The sequence below is a fragment of the Bactrocera latifrons genome, unplaced genomic scaffold (assembly GCF_001853355.1).
Source record: "Bactrocera latifrons isolate USDA-ARS-PBARC rearing strain unplaced genomic scaffold, ASM185335v1 scaffold_138, whole genome shotgun sequence".
NCBI classification, from domain to species: Eukaryota; Metazoa; Arthropoda; class Insecta; order Diptera; family Tephritidae; genus Bactrocera; species Bactrocera latifrons.
In genome coordinates this window covers 464019-481783 of record NW_017534830.1, presented here as the reverse complement: position 1 = coordinate 481783, position 17765 = coordinate 464019, and the positions used below count along the sequence as shown (strand labels likewise).

Genomic DNA, 17765 nt, shown 5'->3' with positions numbered 1-17765 from the left:
CTTATTGAAAAGATAGGGATATCTTATCGCAATGAATTTGGATAATTGACTAAATTGGCAGRCAGTATACATCTTCCAGTTAAAATATCTTCCACTTTGACCAAATCGATCATTTATTAACTTGAGGTTACTATACTCTTTGAGTTTACTGAAAAGAATATCTGTGTAGTATAGTTATATGACTTATCGATAACTAATCGAAKAGAACTCCTAGTTCGATCTTGAATAGCTTGTAAACCAAATTGTTTGCACATTTTTTCTTTTGCAAATCCCAAATATTTATTTCGAAAACAGTCAAGATTTGGTTTTTACTTTTTTTTTTTATAAAGTTTTATATATGTAAGTTTGAAAATAACACTGATTTAGGAGTATGAATATTAAAATAACAGCGGCCGGAACCTTTTCCAGCAATATGGCGCTTATTTTATGTTGTTTTACCGTTTCCTCTTTCTCATTTTGTTATTAAGTTTTTATGCTCACATTAAAAAAATAACTATTCTACTGTTGATACCAATTCGTTCTGCGCCTGTTGCACCCTTCTAGTCGAAATAATTTGCTTTGCAAATTTTTCAGTCCATTCTTTAGGATGTTTTCTCTTACGATGTGCATACATATTCGTCTTGGAGTTGAAAGTTTGAGAGCAGAATGTGCAAGTATATAATATTTCTTAGCTGTGTGTAGTCATATGTATGTTCCTAAACAATAATTTTTATTTAAATATTTTATCACTGGATTATATTACAATAAATTGAATTATTATTATTTACCCTTAAAGATTTAGGCAATTTAAATGTTTTGTCACAAACAGTGCAAATGTATTTTTCCCGCTGGCATATACACCATGTGAGTTTTATGCGCCCGTAGAGTGAGAGAAACTTAGAGCAAACTGGACAGATCTGTGATGTTTGAAACAGTTCGGTGTGCATCGTTTTCATATGTCTCGCCAGACCATATTTTGTTTTTAGCTCCATATTGCATATTTTACACTTCTCCCTTGTTCGTTGCACACCAGCATGTTCGTCCTGATGCCGTTGAAAAGCTTCGCTGCCGTTCAGTGATTTGCCACAAATATCACAAATTTTGGCATATAAGTTGAGATGGCTCAGATTTAGATGCTGTTTCATAAGGTACTGATTGCAGAATCTAAATTTACAAATATATACATTTTTATATGAAATTTGTATAAAAAAAAAAAATTATAAAGAGAAACTTACGTTTTTTCACACGTATGTATTTCACATTTCTCTGATCTTCGGGTGCGTGGATTAGGTAATGTCGTGCAAGAACTTTACGTCGATAAAAACTTTTGCCACATATATCACATCTGTATATAGTGCGTTCTTTGGAATCATGAAAATGTTGTAAATGTGATTCGAGATTACTTCGATCGCATAATACTTTTGCRCAGAATTTACACTTGAAGTATTCTGGATTAATATGAAAGTGAATATGGTCAACGAGAACGCCTCGATTGTACAACTTTTTACCACAACACTTAGCATAGCCATTGGTTTGATGTTCTTGGCGATAATGATATTTCAATTCTCGAAAATCTTTCAAAGATTTTTCACATAAACAGCAGATCAACTTAAAATTTTGTGCAATAAATTGATCATGGTCCAATGTTTTGTGTCGTTTTTTATTACGGGGTTTAGGGGTTCGTCTTTTTGTTTTCCGTCTTTTCTCTTCCTCGTCATCTCCTTGACTTTCAGAGTTTACAGAAGTTGAGCTCATTGACCTATTGTTTTCACCATCCGAGTAATCGGAATCTTTTTCTTCACCCTGTAAATCATCATTTTAAGTAAACAGATTGTATATACATATGTATCGCATTATTTGTGTAAATATATATCGTCCTTTTTTGCGAAATTGTTGAATGGTACATAAATCAAATTTAACAGGAGAGCGTTTTTTTCAATTTGGCTTGGGACAAATCTGCTACACAGCACAATAAAAATCATGCATTTGTAAAAAAATTTAATCATCATTTCATTCAAAGTTTCAATAATAAATTTTAGATACACTGCAAAAGTGATTCCTTTTTTTACTAAGCGGTATTCAAAAGATGTATTAAGACTTTTTATATGTTTTTCGGGAGTCCTACGGCCTATTGGTTTCGGTTTATTGCAAGACAGTAACCATGATTTTCTTCTTATTTCAGATAATCATAATCCCCATTAATGAATAGTCCCCTCGTTAATACGTTCATGGGCAGTCTCAGAAAAGCGTAACCAAAAATAAAAAAAAGCACAACCAAACGCAATAATATTGGCATTAAGAGTAGCCTTAATTGCCGCTTGGCTATTCACTAGAATGTTTATGGAATTGCTGGTCGGAGCAAAAGCCTATTTCGAACAATCTGTTATGTCAACAATTTCGGCCTGAAATACTGAATTGTAGTCATTTAATTGGAAACTACTTTTTGTGTATGGATTTTATGGATTACTACAAAAGAAGACCGCTCTATTTTCTTTGTTGTTTTTGGTAATATTTCATCACAGCAAGTTTATGTGGCATATCTTTGTATGCCACATACTATAACATTGTTGTTAAAGATAATCGGCATGGCACAAACGCCAAAATGTAACTGGTCATAGCTTTTTCCATACAAGGAATGGAAAGTTATAATTTTTACTACATGATAAGTAGGTTACTTTAGAACAACTTTGAATAAAAACCTCAGTTTCGTCAAAAAGATATACGCTAAAATTTCGTAAAAAGGAACGATATAAGCAAATACAATATTTTTGTTTTGTTTTACTTACGATTGGTGATGAAGCCAATGTGTCAACAATATCCGGTTCCACTTTAATGTCTGTAACAGTTATTTCCTCCAACTCTTGCAAAGCCAGTTTGTCTTCAGCATCTGGTTCCACTTTAATGTCTGTAACCGATATTTCCAACTCTTGCAAAGCCTTGAGTTTATTATGCGCTTGCAGATGGGCTTGTGTTACTTGGATATAAAATTCATGAAATGACTTCAGCAATTTCCAACATTTTTTACATACAATTTGATTTGATACTGTTGGCATCGTGAAGATCTATGTGGAAATATAAAGTGAAAATAAAATCACCTATTAATATAAATTATGTTTACCTCTTCCTTGAAATGTTGTTCAATTATATTCCGCACTTTTTCCGATTCCGAGTCATCGCTATTGATATTTATTCTGTTGTCAGTTGGACTGACTCTTTCTAAACATAACAGACAACACTGATCAAAAGGCATTCTGTAAATATTATTTCCTAATAAGGTACTTCTTAAAATCGTAAACAATTATCTGAATTCTGTACTTTGATTTTTGTGACTTGAGACGGTTTTTCTACTAGGTACACGAAAGTCACAGGAATAAAGGGATCCCAACTTATTCCATTGTGACATAGATAACATTGTGAGAGCGCCTCCAAATKAGCGTTTTTCATATCTTTTTCCATTGTAACCAGATCGAACTAAATAATAATGTTTGGGCATTTAAATTAAAACACCCAAGCATTTATTATGATTAAATATTATTATAAATTGGACTTTTAATGTTTGGCGAAACTTTTTAAACCTTTTTTTATAGTTTATAGTATATTAAGACAACTGACTTTTGAACTTTCAATACTTGATAAAGTGAATTAAGCATGTCAAGTCTTAATTAATAAATGTTTAGTCATTTAGTCATTTTTAAATTTAATAATATTATACATCACATCACAAAACTTTTCATCAAATACTTTACAATTAAATTACTCATTTTCTTTATTTTTCATTACTTTTAGAATTTTTGTCTGGCCGTTCTAGTCATTCCAATTGCAAAACGTCAAAAAAGAGTCGGGTAGATGAGCTGCTCTTTCATTTCTAATGACAGGAGAGTTGGGTATCTCTTTATATCTGGTCACAAAAATCTCTCAATTGAAAGTAAACAGATCTAACCAGCTGTTATAAAGAAAATTAACTTGTCGATAACAATTATTAAATTTTTTATAACGCAGTCAAAAAGCATGATAACATTCTCTACAATTAAATCGTAGAACTGATTTAATAGTTTTTATAGAATTTGTATATTTTTATACGCATTTTTAAAAATACATTCAACATTTAATGATTCTTAATGATGATGGGCTTCTCCATTTAATTTGTTTCATCCGCATCTTTTACTGATTCGATTATGGATTCTAAGTCCTTTTGTATCTGTTGTCCTATTCCTATAGAAGTATTTCGCTTTGCACATTTTTCAGCCCATTCTTTAGGATGTTTTCGCTTTCGATGTGCATACATATTCGCATTCGAATTGAATGTTTGTGGACAAAATGTGCACGTATATAGAACTTCTCCGGTATGAGTTGTCATATGTTCCTAAAATAAAAAATGAATTTATGATAAATAAAAAGTTTAACAGAAACATGTAATTTTTTATACTCGTAAGTCTTTGGGTCGTTTAAAAGCTTTGTCACACATTTTGCAGGTGTGTTTTTTCTCTGTGGCATGCATAAATTTAAAATGGGTATGGTGCGCGCGGAGAGACGGTGATATTTTAGAGCATACTGGGCAAACTTGAGGTGTTTGATATTCCTCCGTGTGCATTACTTTCATATGCCGTGCTAATCCATATTTTGTCGTCAATTCAGCATTACATAATTCGCATTTAATTGGTAATCTTGGTATACCAGCGTGTTCCTGCTGATGCCGGCGGAATGCTTCACCTCCATGGAAGGATTTTCCACAAATGTCACATATTTTCGAATACGAATGTAGATGAACTATTTTTAAATGTTGCAGCATATTGTATTTATAGCAGAATCTGCAATATTAYGAATAGATTCGGAATTGGTTATGAAATATAGATTCTGGCATACTTACGTCTTCTCACACTGAGGGCATTTGATATTCTTCTGTTCATCAGGTGCGTGTATAACGTAGTGCCGAGTGAGTAATTCACGACGAAAGAATCCTTTGGAACAAATATCACAGCGATAAATGCGTTCTCTAGAACCGTGTGAAAATTGAAGATGCGCCTCAAGGCCACGCCCATCGGCAAACAGTTTTTCACAATGTTCGCATTTGAAGTATTCTGGGTTGGTATGAAATTTTATATGATCAACTAGTACGCCTCGTCTAATTAGTTTTTTACCACAACATTTCACATATCCATTAGTCTGATGCTCTTCCCGAAAATGTATTTTAAGTTCTCTAAAGTTTTGTAGTGGGGTTTCACAAATAGCGCATGTTAATTTAAAATTTTTTGCAATAAACTCATCATAATCCGACGTTTTATTCCGTTGCGTGTTTAATACATTTTTTATTCCTGTATTTAATGCCTTACTATTTTTCTCTGYACGCTTTCGTTTTTGCCTCTTCTTGGTACGGATCGTTTTTTGTTTTTGTGGCGCACCGGTTTCTAAGTTCTTTGCAGGACTGGTAGGCACTGCTGCAATTCCTGACTCGCTCTCATTATTAGACATTTGTGGTGAATAAATTGGATCAATAGATTCGTTTTCATCATGTATTACCTCACTCTTAACTTCCAAAAACTCCAAGTTTTTATCTTGTGTTTTGTTAATGTTACTGTTATAAGGAAAAGTTAGTGGTTCAATCCGAACACTGCACTCTTTTAAGACAATAGATGGCTGTGATTCCAAAGTATGTTCGTTCGGTTTTTCTCGCCGTGGTCGCCCACGACGACGTTTTGGGGGCGAAGCTAGTTCGTCTAATGCATCAGGTTCCATTTTTATTTCAGTAACCGCTATCTCTAACTCTTGCAAGGACTTTAGCGTGTTAGTTGCCGTCAAGTGAGCGTTTTGTACGCGCACATAGAATTCATGAAATGATAGTAACAGTTCCCAGCATTGTTGACATATCACTTTGTTTGTGAGGTACGGCTTCATGCTGAGCTATAATTAGGAATTGATACATATGTAAGCTATACTAAAAATTCTTTAACAAAAGATTTACCTCTTCCTTGAAATGTTGTTCAACCATCGCGTGAGCTTTTACTGATTGCGGGTCATCAGAATCAATGTTTATTTGACCGTTTGATACATTGTTTTTTTCCAAGCATAATAAACAGGACAGTTTGTCAAACATCATCCGTTTTTATAAAATGAAAGGTTAATTATGATTTTATAAAGTGTAATTCTTAATATTTTTGTTTTAATACTACAAAGCCATAGTTTATATGCTAAAGTTGCCACCTAATATAATTTTTATTATTGAAGGAGAAGTTATATGGAGATTAAAACCAATATTTATGGATGAAAAGACAGTGATTTAAAATAAAATTATAAGTATGAACACACATATTACCTTAGTAATATATAGATTTTATGTAATTTGTTAACATAAATCGTAATTTTAACCTGTTGAGTATGCTTTTATAGATTCCACAAATTTAAAATTTTCAAATTATCCTCTTTTGTTAGAGTATTGATTAAAAAAAATTAATACATTGCGATTCTAAAATAATTAATTAAATATGGATGACTGATGTTTTATTTGCTAAAATAGTTATCACATCCATATGCTATCATTCTTGATTTTTGCTTTATGTCGGGTAAATCATTTGTAACGGCAGCACTTTCAAACATTCAAATGCCAGCTGATTTCGTTTGATTATTTTGTTTAGTGGCAAAAATTTTGTATTTTTTAAGTAAAATAATAAATAATAATACAAAGATGGATAAGTGCGCTAATGATTCTAAAGAGGAACATTTGCGACTGGCATCGATCATCAAGGACTGTCACGACAAATTGAGATCTCAATCCAAATTGAAAGGAATGAAAGAAGCTTGGAGTGAGCACTTACAGAACACTGCGCTTTTGAAGCAATACTCGACATCTATGCATCGTTTAGCTTCTATTTGGGAGGCTAACACTACAAATCCTAATTTATATGCTCGCAGTCGTGTAAAATGGATAATTGACTACTGCAATTCATATTTTTTTACGAATAAAGTTTTTCTCGAAAAACGTGATCGCGAACAACGACTGGCGGCATCGTACACAGATATTTCAACATTTGGAGCAAGTGAATTAAGAAAATGTTTTACAAATTCTGTAAATGTACTTGACGTAGGCAGTTGTTTTAATCCCTTTGTTGGTGAAAGCAATTTTAACGTCACCGCAATTGATCTATGCCCCGCGACAATTGATGTTCTAAAAGGTGATTTCTTAAAAATTATGGTAGACAAAAAAATAATCGTTGAAGATGGAGAAGTGCTACGCTTACCATGTGAATATTACGATTGTGTTATATTTAGTCTACTATTAGAATATATACCATCGCCAGAGGAACGACTACATTGTTGTCAAAAGGCATACGAACTTTTGCAAGCTGAAGGCATTTTGATAATCATAACACCCGATTCACAGCATGTAGGCAAAAATGCGAAATTAATGAAAAATTGGCGTTATACACTGGGTACCTTGGGATTTTATAGAATCTGTTTTGAAAAATTGGCACACATCACTTGTATGGTATTCAGAAAATCGCTTATTCCAGCAGTCGCACAACGTTGGGCTGAATTGCATCGTGAGGATTATATGTCAAAGACAATAAATATACCACAAGATAAAGTGTGATTATAAACACTACATGTTTTTTATACTTGAGTGTGGAATGTGTCGATTTTTTTTAAATTATTTACTATCGAAAATTAAAAAGTTTAATTCAATTATGTAAAACTCTTTTAAGCATGCCTTTATTTGTATGCATATACGTACTTATACAGTTTTTTTTATAACTGTTGGAAATACTATTTATTTTGAGCGACTTATATTTAACTTACTAAATAACTGTGTTTATGATATATTTATATGTATATATCTTATTCTCTTTAATCTCAGTGAATCTTATTGTATAGTCATTTCTAAATGTTGTTGCACGGCCTCCGTATTGGCATTGACACTTTCTGTACTAATCGTACTAACACTCGTGTTCATCTTTTGTGCAAAAAAAGCCGTTGCCGCACCTACAGCTTGTTTTGCTTTCAAAGCGGCTGTCGCACCCATTGCCTGCGCCATAATATTCGCTATATGTCTGGGCTTTTTCCTATCCGCCTCCCATTCAGCACGATGCAAACGCTGTCGATGTTTATACATATTAGCATTCGAGAAGAAAGTCATTGGACAATTAGGACATGTGTATAACACTTCACCGGTATGTGTTGAAGTATGCTCCTATAATTATAAAATACAAATGTGCATACATATAAACTTGTGTATATTCAACGGCTACCGCCATTACCCTAAGATCTTGTGGTCGCTTAAATGCCTTCTCGCACATTGTACATTTGAATTTGCGCTCACATTCATGATTGAGGTAAATATGACGCCTGAGTGCGCGTGACGTCGTCGAAACTTTATTACAAATCTGGCAGCGATGTTCACCACCCGGATCTTCATGAATCGATTTCATATGCTGTTTAAGGCCAGACATGTGTCGCAACCAAGTGCCACATATCTGACACTGCATTGGCTGGGGCACTGGCCGTGGCACTTCGGAATGCTCCAGTTGATGGTGTTTTTTAAGGTACTGCGTGCGCACCTGTTTGCCGCATTTGTCACAAATTATTGTGCTTTCTGGATCGTGATTATATTTAATATGATCCTTGAGCTTACGTTGCGTTGGTAACCTAGTAAAGAGATTATAAATGCGTATATTTTTAATAATAAAATCGAAATGTTGAAATCGACTTACTTTTTATTGCACTGCGTGCATGCGAATTTGAATTCTGATTTGGGCACATGCTTTGAAAAGGAGTGATGTTCAAAAGCCGCCTTTGTTGTGAAAACTTTCGGACATTTGTCACACTGGAACATTTTGCGCTCCTTCGGCTCGGGTGGATTAACATGCGCCTCTTCATGTTGCTCGAGGTTGCGACTGTCCGTAAAGAGTCTACCGCATGTAGTGCATTTAAAGTGTTCTGGATTCCAATGTAAATAAATATGTTCGGCCAAAGCTTTTCTCTGTGGAAATTTGCGACCGCAACACATCATATAACCCGGATCCTCATTATGTGAAGCACGAAAATGCCCACGTATTTCGGCAAAATTTTGTACCAGTAATTCACATTTAGGACAAGCAAAACGCCCGAAAAATTGACGTATTACTCTATCGTATTCATCTTGTTGTGCACGCTTCGCCTCGATCTCCTCACGTGACATACGTTTAGGAGGCACAAGTGGTTTTTCGCGTTTACGATACTTTTTCGGCTTGACAATTTTTCTTTTCGGTATGACGGCATATTTTGGCTTAGGTTCGAAGTCGGGTAAACTGTGATCAGAATCCGTATTTTCGCTGCTGGAGTCAACGCTATCATCTGTGCCAGATAAACCGCCGTGGGCAGCGCCAAAATCCTGATCATGTTCTACAAATTCATCATCGCTATTCAAAATACTGCACTCATTTTTTATGTCACCTTTCGTGTCATCTTTATTATTCGATTTTTCTTCATCATTTCGTACTTTTCTAGGTCTACCACGTCTTCGTTTCACCGGTTCCGCAATTGCAATAGTTGTAACTTCTTTTTCAGTTGTTTTTTCGTCTTGTGGTGATGTATCAATAGAAGATTTAACATCTTCCTTGGTATCAGTCTTGATACTAGTACTTAGTAAGACAGATAAAGGCAATTCGGTTTCTGAATCATCATCATCATCATCATCATTATTTTCAGCACACGGCTGAGGCGTTTCTTGTTTAACACGTTTAGTGGTTGCTGATATTTTGGCATTTGCATCTTTTGGTGGACGGCCACGACGCTTTGCGCGTTGCGCCCTATCACTTATGGGTGTGCTCTCTTCGATGATTTCGATTTGTGGTAATAAATCCAAGTCGTACACTTCCAATTTTACTTCTAAATATATATATTTTTTATATCAAAACTTATCAGTTGCGCACAATACAAACTCTTTTTAGTATATTCTACACAAACCTGAGTCGAATATGTTCTCTTCCACATTTATAGAGTTTTGTAACTTTTCGTCGGTATCCACCGCGTCTTCCGATTTAAGATGAATTTCTTGTGGCAACGGATCGGATTCCTGCTCCTGCTCAATATGAGCAAATGGAGTCTTCCAATCTGCACGATTATGTACCTCGGCTACACGTTGATAAAATATATGAAAGTCACGTAAAGCCTCCCAACATGTCCAACAGATGCGTTGCCCCGTACACATATCCCGTTCAGGCTAGTTACGCTCCACAGTTAATAATTAAATTTCATTTATTAMATTTATTTTACTTACTTTCAACCACAAATGCTTGGCTATAATGCTGCAGACTGTCATTTGGCAACCTTCTTCAGAGAAAATATCAATGAAACGTTGTGCCGGTGTTGTGGCATCCTCCATGCAAAGCAAACAAGCCATTGCACAAATGTTAAAATATTATACTTTTTATATTAAACGCAATTATTTGTCGTACATTTGCTTTAAATATCTTTCTAAAGCATAAATATGACACAAAAACACAACTAAAATCAGCAACTTCTGAAAATACACAAAACTGCAACAAAAGCGTACCCACTAACACAAACAAGCTATGCAAAAAATATAAGAAATGTCAAAATGACAGACATCATAAAGCGATTTGTCAGCGTTTTTCAAATTGAACAGCCTCGTTTGAAGTTATAATTAAATTTTTTCTTTGTTATATATCAATTAAAATATTAAAGCTGAGTTTTTAATTTTCGAAAATTATAATTTTTTGACAATGTCGCGTAAAATACGTAACTCAAAACATGCATTTAGACTGGCAACTCTATTTACATATTTGTGTTGCTGCCAGTGTGATGTAGTGGTACAGAGTGGTTGTTAAGTATTAAAACTGTTAACATATATTTTTAGTAGTAATTATTTTATTTTGTTTTTATTTGTGCATTTTAAATTTTATTGACTTAAAAATAAGTTTGCATATAAAAATCACAAGTGTTCAAAATAAATAAATTAAGGTTTAAATTTGAAGTCTACTATAATAAAAACTCGTAACGTTTATAAATATATCTACATAAAATATTAAATCATATTTTTTAACCTTTCTGTTTTTTGCCTATGATTTCTTTTTATTCAATTTTATATATAGTATATTTTAGTGGAAAAACCAGTTGCTGGTTGTTTGGAATGTTTTTTTTTTTCTTAAATTCAACAAATATAAGAAAGTGATAATTATGATTTACATATATAAAATATACATAAATTAAATTTCTAAGTGAATTAGGATTTCCGGTGATCAACAAAAATCACGGTCAACTGCTGTCCAAAAGTGGACAAACTAGCCAATATAACGGGAAGTTCACACGTAACTATTTGTTGGACTCAGTTTGACGCACGCCATATTTGCTCCAGAATGTAACGGGACATTTTATACGCTTGCCAGAGTTTTTATGAAAAACAGAACACTCATCGAAAGGTGGACAATATAAATGTAGTGACACAGCGGTCTCAATGTGACTCGGATTCTCCACACGATGCAAGCCGAGGTTATCTAAGATTATAAAAATAAAAATAGTTCAATAAACAGTTCAACGCCAAATTGTTTGACGAGATGCCTACCATTTATGTATGCCACATCATTAACAGTTAACGTGGTATCGCCCTCGGCTGTCAGTTCTGCACTATCGAAAGCATGCTCCCCCTCACTATCGCTATCCATTTGACCAATGTCCGCCCCATTGGAGATCTYTATGGCCTGCGTGCATGGCATTTTGTAGCGCGTCTCCTTCAGATCACCCTTAAGCATCTTCATAAAACAATGCGAATCGGCATGATCGTGTATGGCGGAGCCTTGTCCTTCACCCCAGCATAAGATCATCAAATTGAATTTGCCATTGCCGGCATCGACCAGATTGCGCGTGTACTTAAAACGATCGAACTTGGCGAAACGCTTCCATTCGCGTGCATTCGATTTGTATGTCAACATTATATGATTGACCATCTCGATATTTACGAAATTCGTCTCGAACTCTTTGTGTAGTGCAGTGATCAAATCACTTAAGCTATCTATGCTGGGACCATATTTCAGTGGTTTTTCTATGCCAAAAAAATAACGTGTGGCATCACGCAAATAACGCTCCTGCTCCAAATCTGCATTTCCGCTGTTGACTTTGGCAAGCGCCATATCGGTGCAAGTTTGATTAACCTGTGTCGGAGCAATAAAATAAGGATTAAAGTATTTTCTTTGTTAAAGCTTAGTTTATAACTATTTTAAAGAGAATTATACTGAATTTTTCTAAAGAAGCGTTTCAATACCACTGCCCAAGTATTAATCTCAAATCTTATCATTTGTCGTTTTATCTCTTATCCTAGAAATCGGATTTCTCCGATTGGTTAGGTCCCTCATAACCTAAACATTTTTGATCGATCGGCTCATGATCGGCACAAAACGAAATTTCTATTATCTTTTATCACTGTTTTTTCCCATTAGCGTTAGAAATTTTGTTGAAAATGTCGCTCTTTGGTTTTATAACGAATAAAGCAAATTGACTCAATTGACATTACTGTATATTTAACGGTACATTTACACCTATATGATAACCCCTTTTTAAAACTTTATGTGTTGATAGTTTTCATTTCGGGAGTACATGTATGTATGTAYATGTATTTACAATACGTGTGAATATGTATGTAGGTACATATGTACATGTGTATATATTGACACAATTTTGTGTATGCGCAGTATAAAGCATTTGTGATAATATTTTTTGAAAAAAGAAACAGCAAAAAGTTTGTGATTCTTTAACATCGGTCCGAAGCACTAAAATAGTCGCATACTTGTGAAATATATGTATGTTCATCCAAATACATGTGTTTGTATGTGTACGTACATACGTAGATAAGCTCTAATTTTTGATTGCTTCTGGTTTCAGGTTTTTATATGTTTGAAAAAAAAAAAAAGTTTCATCCTCACATAGAGTGTGCCATGTGAGCTTTGCTACTGAAAATAAATTCAATTAAAAGCATAAAACAAAAAATATTTACATATATTTGATTGATTGCAAATTAACCAATTTGTACTTTCAAACCCAATCGAAACGAAGTCTAAGCATCATGTTATTATTATTCACATCTAACATACAAATGTTAATATGCCTATTGACAGCCTTTTGACATTTTTCTTTTATTTTGACTAATATGAAACACTTGCAAAATAAATTATTTAATTTATATGAAGAAAAAAAGAAATGTAATAATAATGGATATGATATATGACTTCGACCACATTTAATGATCAAGATGGCTGGGTTAAAACAATTAGTCATTGCAATATATGCAGTTAAAGGGGATCTGCATTTATACTGCAAAGGCAGTTAAGGCCGAAGACACTAATTTAACGTTTTTTATTAATAATGCGCAATTATATAATTTGTGAAATTTATATAACTAAAGACAAAATTGAGTACTAGCTAACGCATTTGTTGGCTTGGCTGCGGAGKAGAGGTTATGTTAACACAACTAGGAGTAACAGCCTCAAAAATTATCGATTCAATTATAAAATGTATGTAACATTGTAATGATAAATTGTATAGYATCGCAAAAATGCGCAGTTACGTACAAATTGTGTAAATAATAATAATGTACTCAAATAGTTTGAAATTAGTAATTGTATGGGAAATTTTTGTTATAAAAATTAAAAGTGAAATGAAGGCGGTTACAGTTCCAAACACACCTGTTTAATAGTGGGTCAACAAGTTTACCCAATTTAAAATCAAACAAAATKCATATCAATTAAAAAGTTTTTCGCTAACATTGAGTAGAAAAGCATTTAATTTCTAATCGACAGGTGTTTTTTATGCCCTCAAAACTTGAATCATTGCTTTCGATTTTACACACGTTTTCAAAATAACAGTTAAAACACGTGAATTACTGGAATTTCCTCAAAGCGGTATTGTTGGGTKGTGATGTGTGTATACACTCCTCTATGATAATCTTAGAATTTTATTTTTGATTTTGACGCTGTARAACATATTCGTGCTTACATACATACATATATAAGCTACATGAATTTCTTATCGCTTATACATATACAACTATGGGCAAAAATAATTTACCCATTTGTCTAAACAASGAAATAAACATGAATCGCTACGCGCATTGAAGATTATTCCGGAAATCGACRTTAACAAGTGTTTCGAGCTTTGKAAAAGACGTTGGCACAAGTTTGGGGCCRGAGGCGATTACTTTTAGCTGGACAACATAGTTTTTGAAATATAAATTGAGAATTTTRAAATTATGAACAAATTATTTGTTGCTCATATTAGTATAGCCAAATACACCTTGTATTGTGTTATAATATTATTCGAGTATGTGTGTGATTTATGGTTTTTCTGTTAGCAGAGTTTACAGATTGGTATCCCGGCTTTTAAATAATTTATGTATAACGGTAGTTAATGAAGCGGAGTTCACACGATGCGGTAGTCGGCTCTACGTAAACAGAAGTGTGCCGAATTTATAAAAGATCGAGAATTATTGCTTTCGCAGCATTTTCCAAAACTATTTGACGAATATCTCAAATAATCCAACAACAATCAAAATATTTSAGCTAAATCGATATATGTATGTATTTAAAACGTAATTGAAATATAAGCTTATTTATTTCATATGTACGAGTTTGTGTGGATGTATATATTACATATACATACATACATATAAGTATGTGTGTAAAAAAAGACGAACGGCCATTTGGTGCTTTAAGGTCAATATTCATTAATTAATCAGCAGATTTACGGTTTCAAAAAGTAATTTTTTCTATGTGATAAATTTATATACATATGYATATACAGACATGTTTACAAAATATGTTTAACCGCAACTAACACTTCGAATTAACAAAAGGACTAATAAAAATAAAGTTTTTCTCTGAAGAAATATCCTTATAACATGCTTTAAACTTACACTTCMGGTTGTTTACTATATCCGTAACTTRTTTTTTGGTTGTTTTGGTTTTAATTCGATATTCAATTGAATATATTTTTCGATATTGTTTTTATTTTTAGTTTTTAATCGCTGATTTAGGCTCGACGCGTACGTTTCGGAAAAGAGAATATGAATGATTCGAGAATCACAATTCTTTGCTGAGCTGAGATTGAAGCTCGCGATAGATGCCTTTAATCTACTTTTATACATATATGTACATATGTACACATATATATATGCGGTAAATATAATTTTTGTAAATAAAATAAATTATATATTTACAAATACATGCTTATAAATTTATGTATGTATATTATGTATTAGGGCGTTTTTCTTCTTTTTAACTATTAATTTTTTTCAGTCCCGTCACGAAATTTCCTTGGAAATACCCTAAAAAAAGTTCCCTGAAAATTTTAACCCTTAATATTGACAATAAGAACTGTACCAAGGCAGCTTTTTAAGTAAGGCTTTATAGAATTTTCGTAGATGGTATGTAATAAAAAATCTATGAAAATTCCATACAGCCATATTTAAAAATACGAATATCTCAAGAAGCAGTAATKACAGCGATTTCGACCTCGGACCTTTTTTGTAGCAAATAAAATTTCCTACAAGTTTGTGATGAACATTTTATCTATAGCTTTTGTCATTTACGAGATATATACAAAAAAATGCGAAAAAATCAGGTTTATAGCCCCGTACTACCTCGCCGGTGTGAGTTACGACTTTGTTGCACTGGTCACTGGTTGTAGAGTGAACAATTCTGAGAAATATGCGTCTAAAGTCAAAGCGATGCCATAAAATACCTATGATCTGTAGGAATTTAAGATAAAAAATTTAAAGATAAAAAATCACGATTGCAGTGTATTTCATATGGGCATTAAGGGCTAAAATTTTCAGGCAATTTTTTTATTGCCAAGCAAATTTCGTGACGGGACTGAAAAACATTAATAGCCCTAAAACATTAAACGCCCTAGTATGTACATATATACATATAGGAGTATATGTAAACATTATGTCAATTCCGTTAATAATTTCGCACATAACACACATAAAAATTTGGAATATACTTGAGCTTTAAGCGTAAATTAGACTATTTAAAATCAATAATATTTACTTCGTATCGGGTTATGTTTGTTATGTATGTTTAATTAAGGGAAATCCGTAGTAATTTTACGCAAATAAAAATATTTATTTATTAACGTGCAATTAGATTAATCAGAATATTTATTTTCAAAAACAAAAAAAAAATGGTGTGAATTTTCTCGAATGACGTCCCAATGACGTACCTACCAAAATTAAGTAAAATAATACAWTATTCGACCATTAATCTTCAACCCTATGACATTTTAATAAATATTTTGGTTAAATTTAAAAAAATATGCATTTGTTTAATTTCTTTTAATTATTTTTGCATAATATACTATATAAATTTTCTAACCCTAAATCAAAATCTATAACATCGTGCAACTTGGCTTTAATGCTTTTAAAACTTTGCTCCGAAATGTAGGCAATATATTTTCAATTCGGCACGTCATTAAGATTTTCATCAACGCACAGTTAGTTTAGAATATCAACCAATGTAATTCCACTCCGAATAACATAATGTGAGAACTAAAAACAACAAACAAGTACAATTAAAAAAAAAATGTATTTTCTATTCGACAGGTGGTTTTTTTCTATGAGCAATGTATCTGTAGTTTTTTTATTCATATTAAAAACTCGSATAGCTAATTAATATTTTCTATTACATTATTTGTGACAACGATTTGTTTTTTTTTTTGGAAATTGGGTAGATATACTCATACTATTTATTGTTTTGGAGGTGCAGTCGTGCTAATTTTGCTTTGCGATACATAAAAATATATATATCGAGAACTAAATAAATAAATCTAAATAATTTTTGTTGAATTTCTACCCTTATCACTTACAAATACAAACATGAAAATATAATTTGTTAGTAATTGTTTTCATTACTGTGAGCAGAGGTCATAGATTACTGATTGTTACACTCTTACACCTACACTGAAATCACTTATAACGGTATCAACATTTTTAAGTTGAGAGTACAGGAAAAATAATAAATGAATTTGAGCCACTCGTTGGGCTTATCTCTCGGCTAAAACGTTACTTCAAAACGTAATTGAAAAGTGTGCTTATTTATTACGTATCTTTGTATGTACATATGTATGTATGGGGTACGGTGTGTTAAGGTGTATTARGGTCAGAATTCATAATTAAACAGCTGATTATTGCATCAAATACAATTTTTTGCTTTCTTCATAAATGTTTATGGAAAATTCCTGACCAAAACTTTTTTGAATTAAAAAAAATAATAAATTTTTCTTTTAATAAATACTCTTGTCTTATTCGAACTTACACTTCAAATTGCGTGTTATCCTATATGTGAGTGTATCCGTGTTTTTTATATACATATATAGTAATCCGCTCTTGCAGCTGATAACTCGATATTAAACTGAAAATATTCTTCGTTGATTCTCTAACGTTCTTAACTTCAGAATTTTAAAAAGGCTCGACACGCACGTTTCGAATAAGAGAATATGAATGATTCGAGCATCACAGTTGTTCGATAAGTTGAGATTGAAGCTCGCGATAGCTCCTTTTAATAATATATAGGTTTAAGTTTTATATATAASATCAAATAAATATCTGTTTATATACGCTTACATACATACGTATATAAATTTAAATATATGAGTCAAATGTGAACAAAAAATAAGGTGACATTGTATTTATTTTGAAAATTCTTTATTTATTCTTCAAAAYCAATTTCATCMCCTTCAAAGYAATCCCCTCCCGATGCAATGCACTTATGCCAACAGATTTTCCAATCTTCGAAACACTGGTTGTA

At 32.7% G+C, this 17765-nt stretch overlaps 4 protein-coding genes and 1 pseudogene across 4 annotated transcripts; 1 reads left to right on the top strand and 4 right to left on the bottom strand.

Moving 5' to 3' along the window:
• Window positions 1-386: 386 nt before the first annotated feature.
• LOC108965254 lies at window positions 387-3429 on the bottom strand (annotated as a pseudogene).
• Window positions 3430-4023: 594 nt separating this feature from the next.
• On the bottom strand, window positions 4024-6156 carry LOC108965253 (transcription factor grauzone-like). Its single transcript, XM_018927524.1, has 4 exons — window positions 5939-6156; window positions 4847-5877; window positions 4406-4787; window positions 4024-4342 (listed from the first exon to the last, which is right to left on the bottom strand). Exons 1-4 carry the CDS (start codon window positions 6071-6073, stop codon window positions 4118-4120), a joined length of 1773 nt encoding a protein of 590 aa, XP_018783069.1. The 5' UTR covers window positions 6074-6156; the 3' UTR covers window positions 4024-4117.
• Window positions 6157-6586: 430 nt separating this feature from the next.
• On the top strand, window positions 6587-7638 carry LOC108965297 (probable methyltransferase BTM2 homolog). The gene has a single exon (XM_018927612.1). It carries the CDS (start codon window positions 6659-6661, stop codon window positions 7562-7564), a length of 906 nt encoding a protein of 301 aa, XP_018783157.1. The 5' UTR covers window positions 6587-6658; the 3' UTR covers window positions 7565-7638.
• A 13-nt stretch (window positions 7639-7651) lies between these two features.
• LOC108965296 (transcription factor grauzone) lies at window positions 7652-10631 on the bottom strand. Its single transcript, XM_018927611.1, has 5 exons — window positions 10229-10631; window positions 9916-10171; window positions 8682-9837; window positions 8229-8616; window positions 7652-8161 (listed from the first exon to the last, which is right to left on the bottom strand). The coding sequence occupies exons 1-5, from the start codon at window positions 10349-10351 to the stop codon at window positions 7835-7837; spliced, it is 2250 nt and encodes a 749-aa protein (XP_018783156.1). The 5' UTR covers window positions 10352-10631; the 3' UTR covers window positions 7652-7834.
• Window positions 10632-11014: 383 nt separating this feature from the next.
• On the bottom strand, window positions 11015-17412 carry LOC108965295 (cysteine dioxygenase type 1). The gene is made up of 3 exons (XM_018927610.1): window positions 17274-17412; window positions 11534-12119; window positions 11015-11465 (listed from the first exon to the last, which is right to left on the bottom strand). The coding sequence occupies exons 2-3, from the start codon at window positions 12096-12098 to the stop codon at window positions 11284-11286; spliced, it is 747 nt and encodes a 248-aa protein (XP_018783155.1). The 5' UTR covers window positions 12099-12119; window positions 17274-17412; the 3' UTR covers window positions 11015-11283.
• Between the last annotated feature and the right edge of the window lie 353 nt (window positions 17413-17765).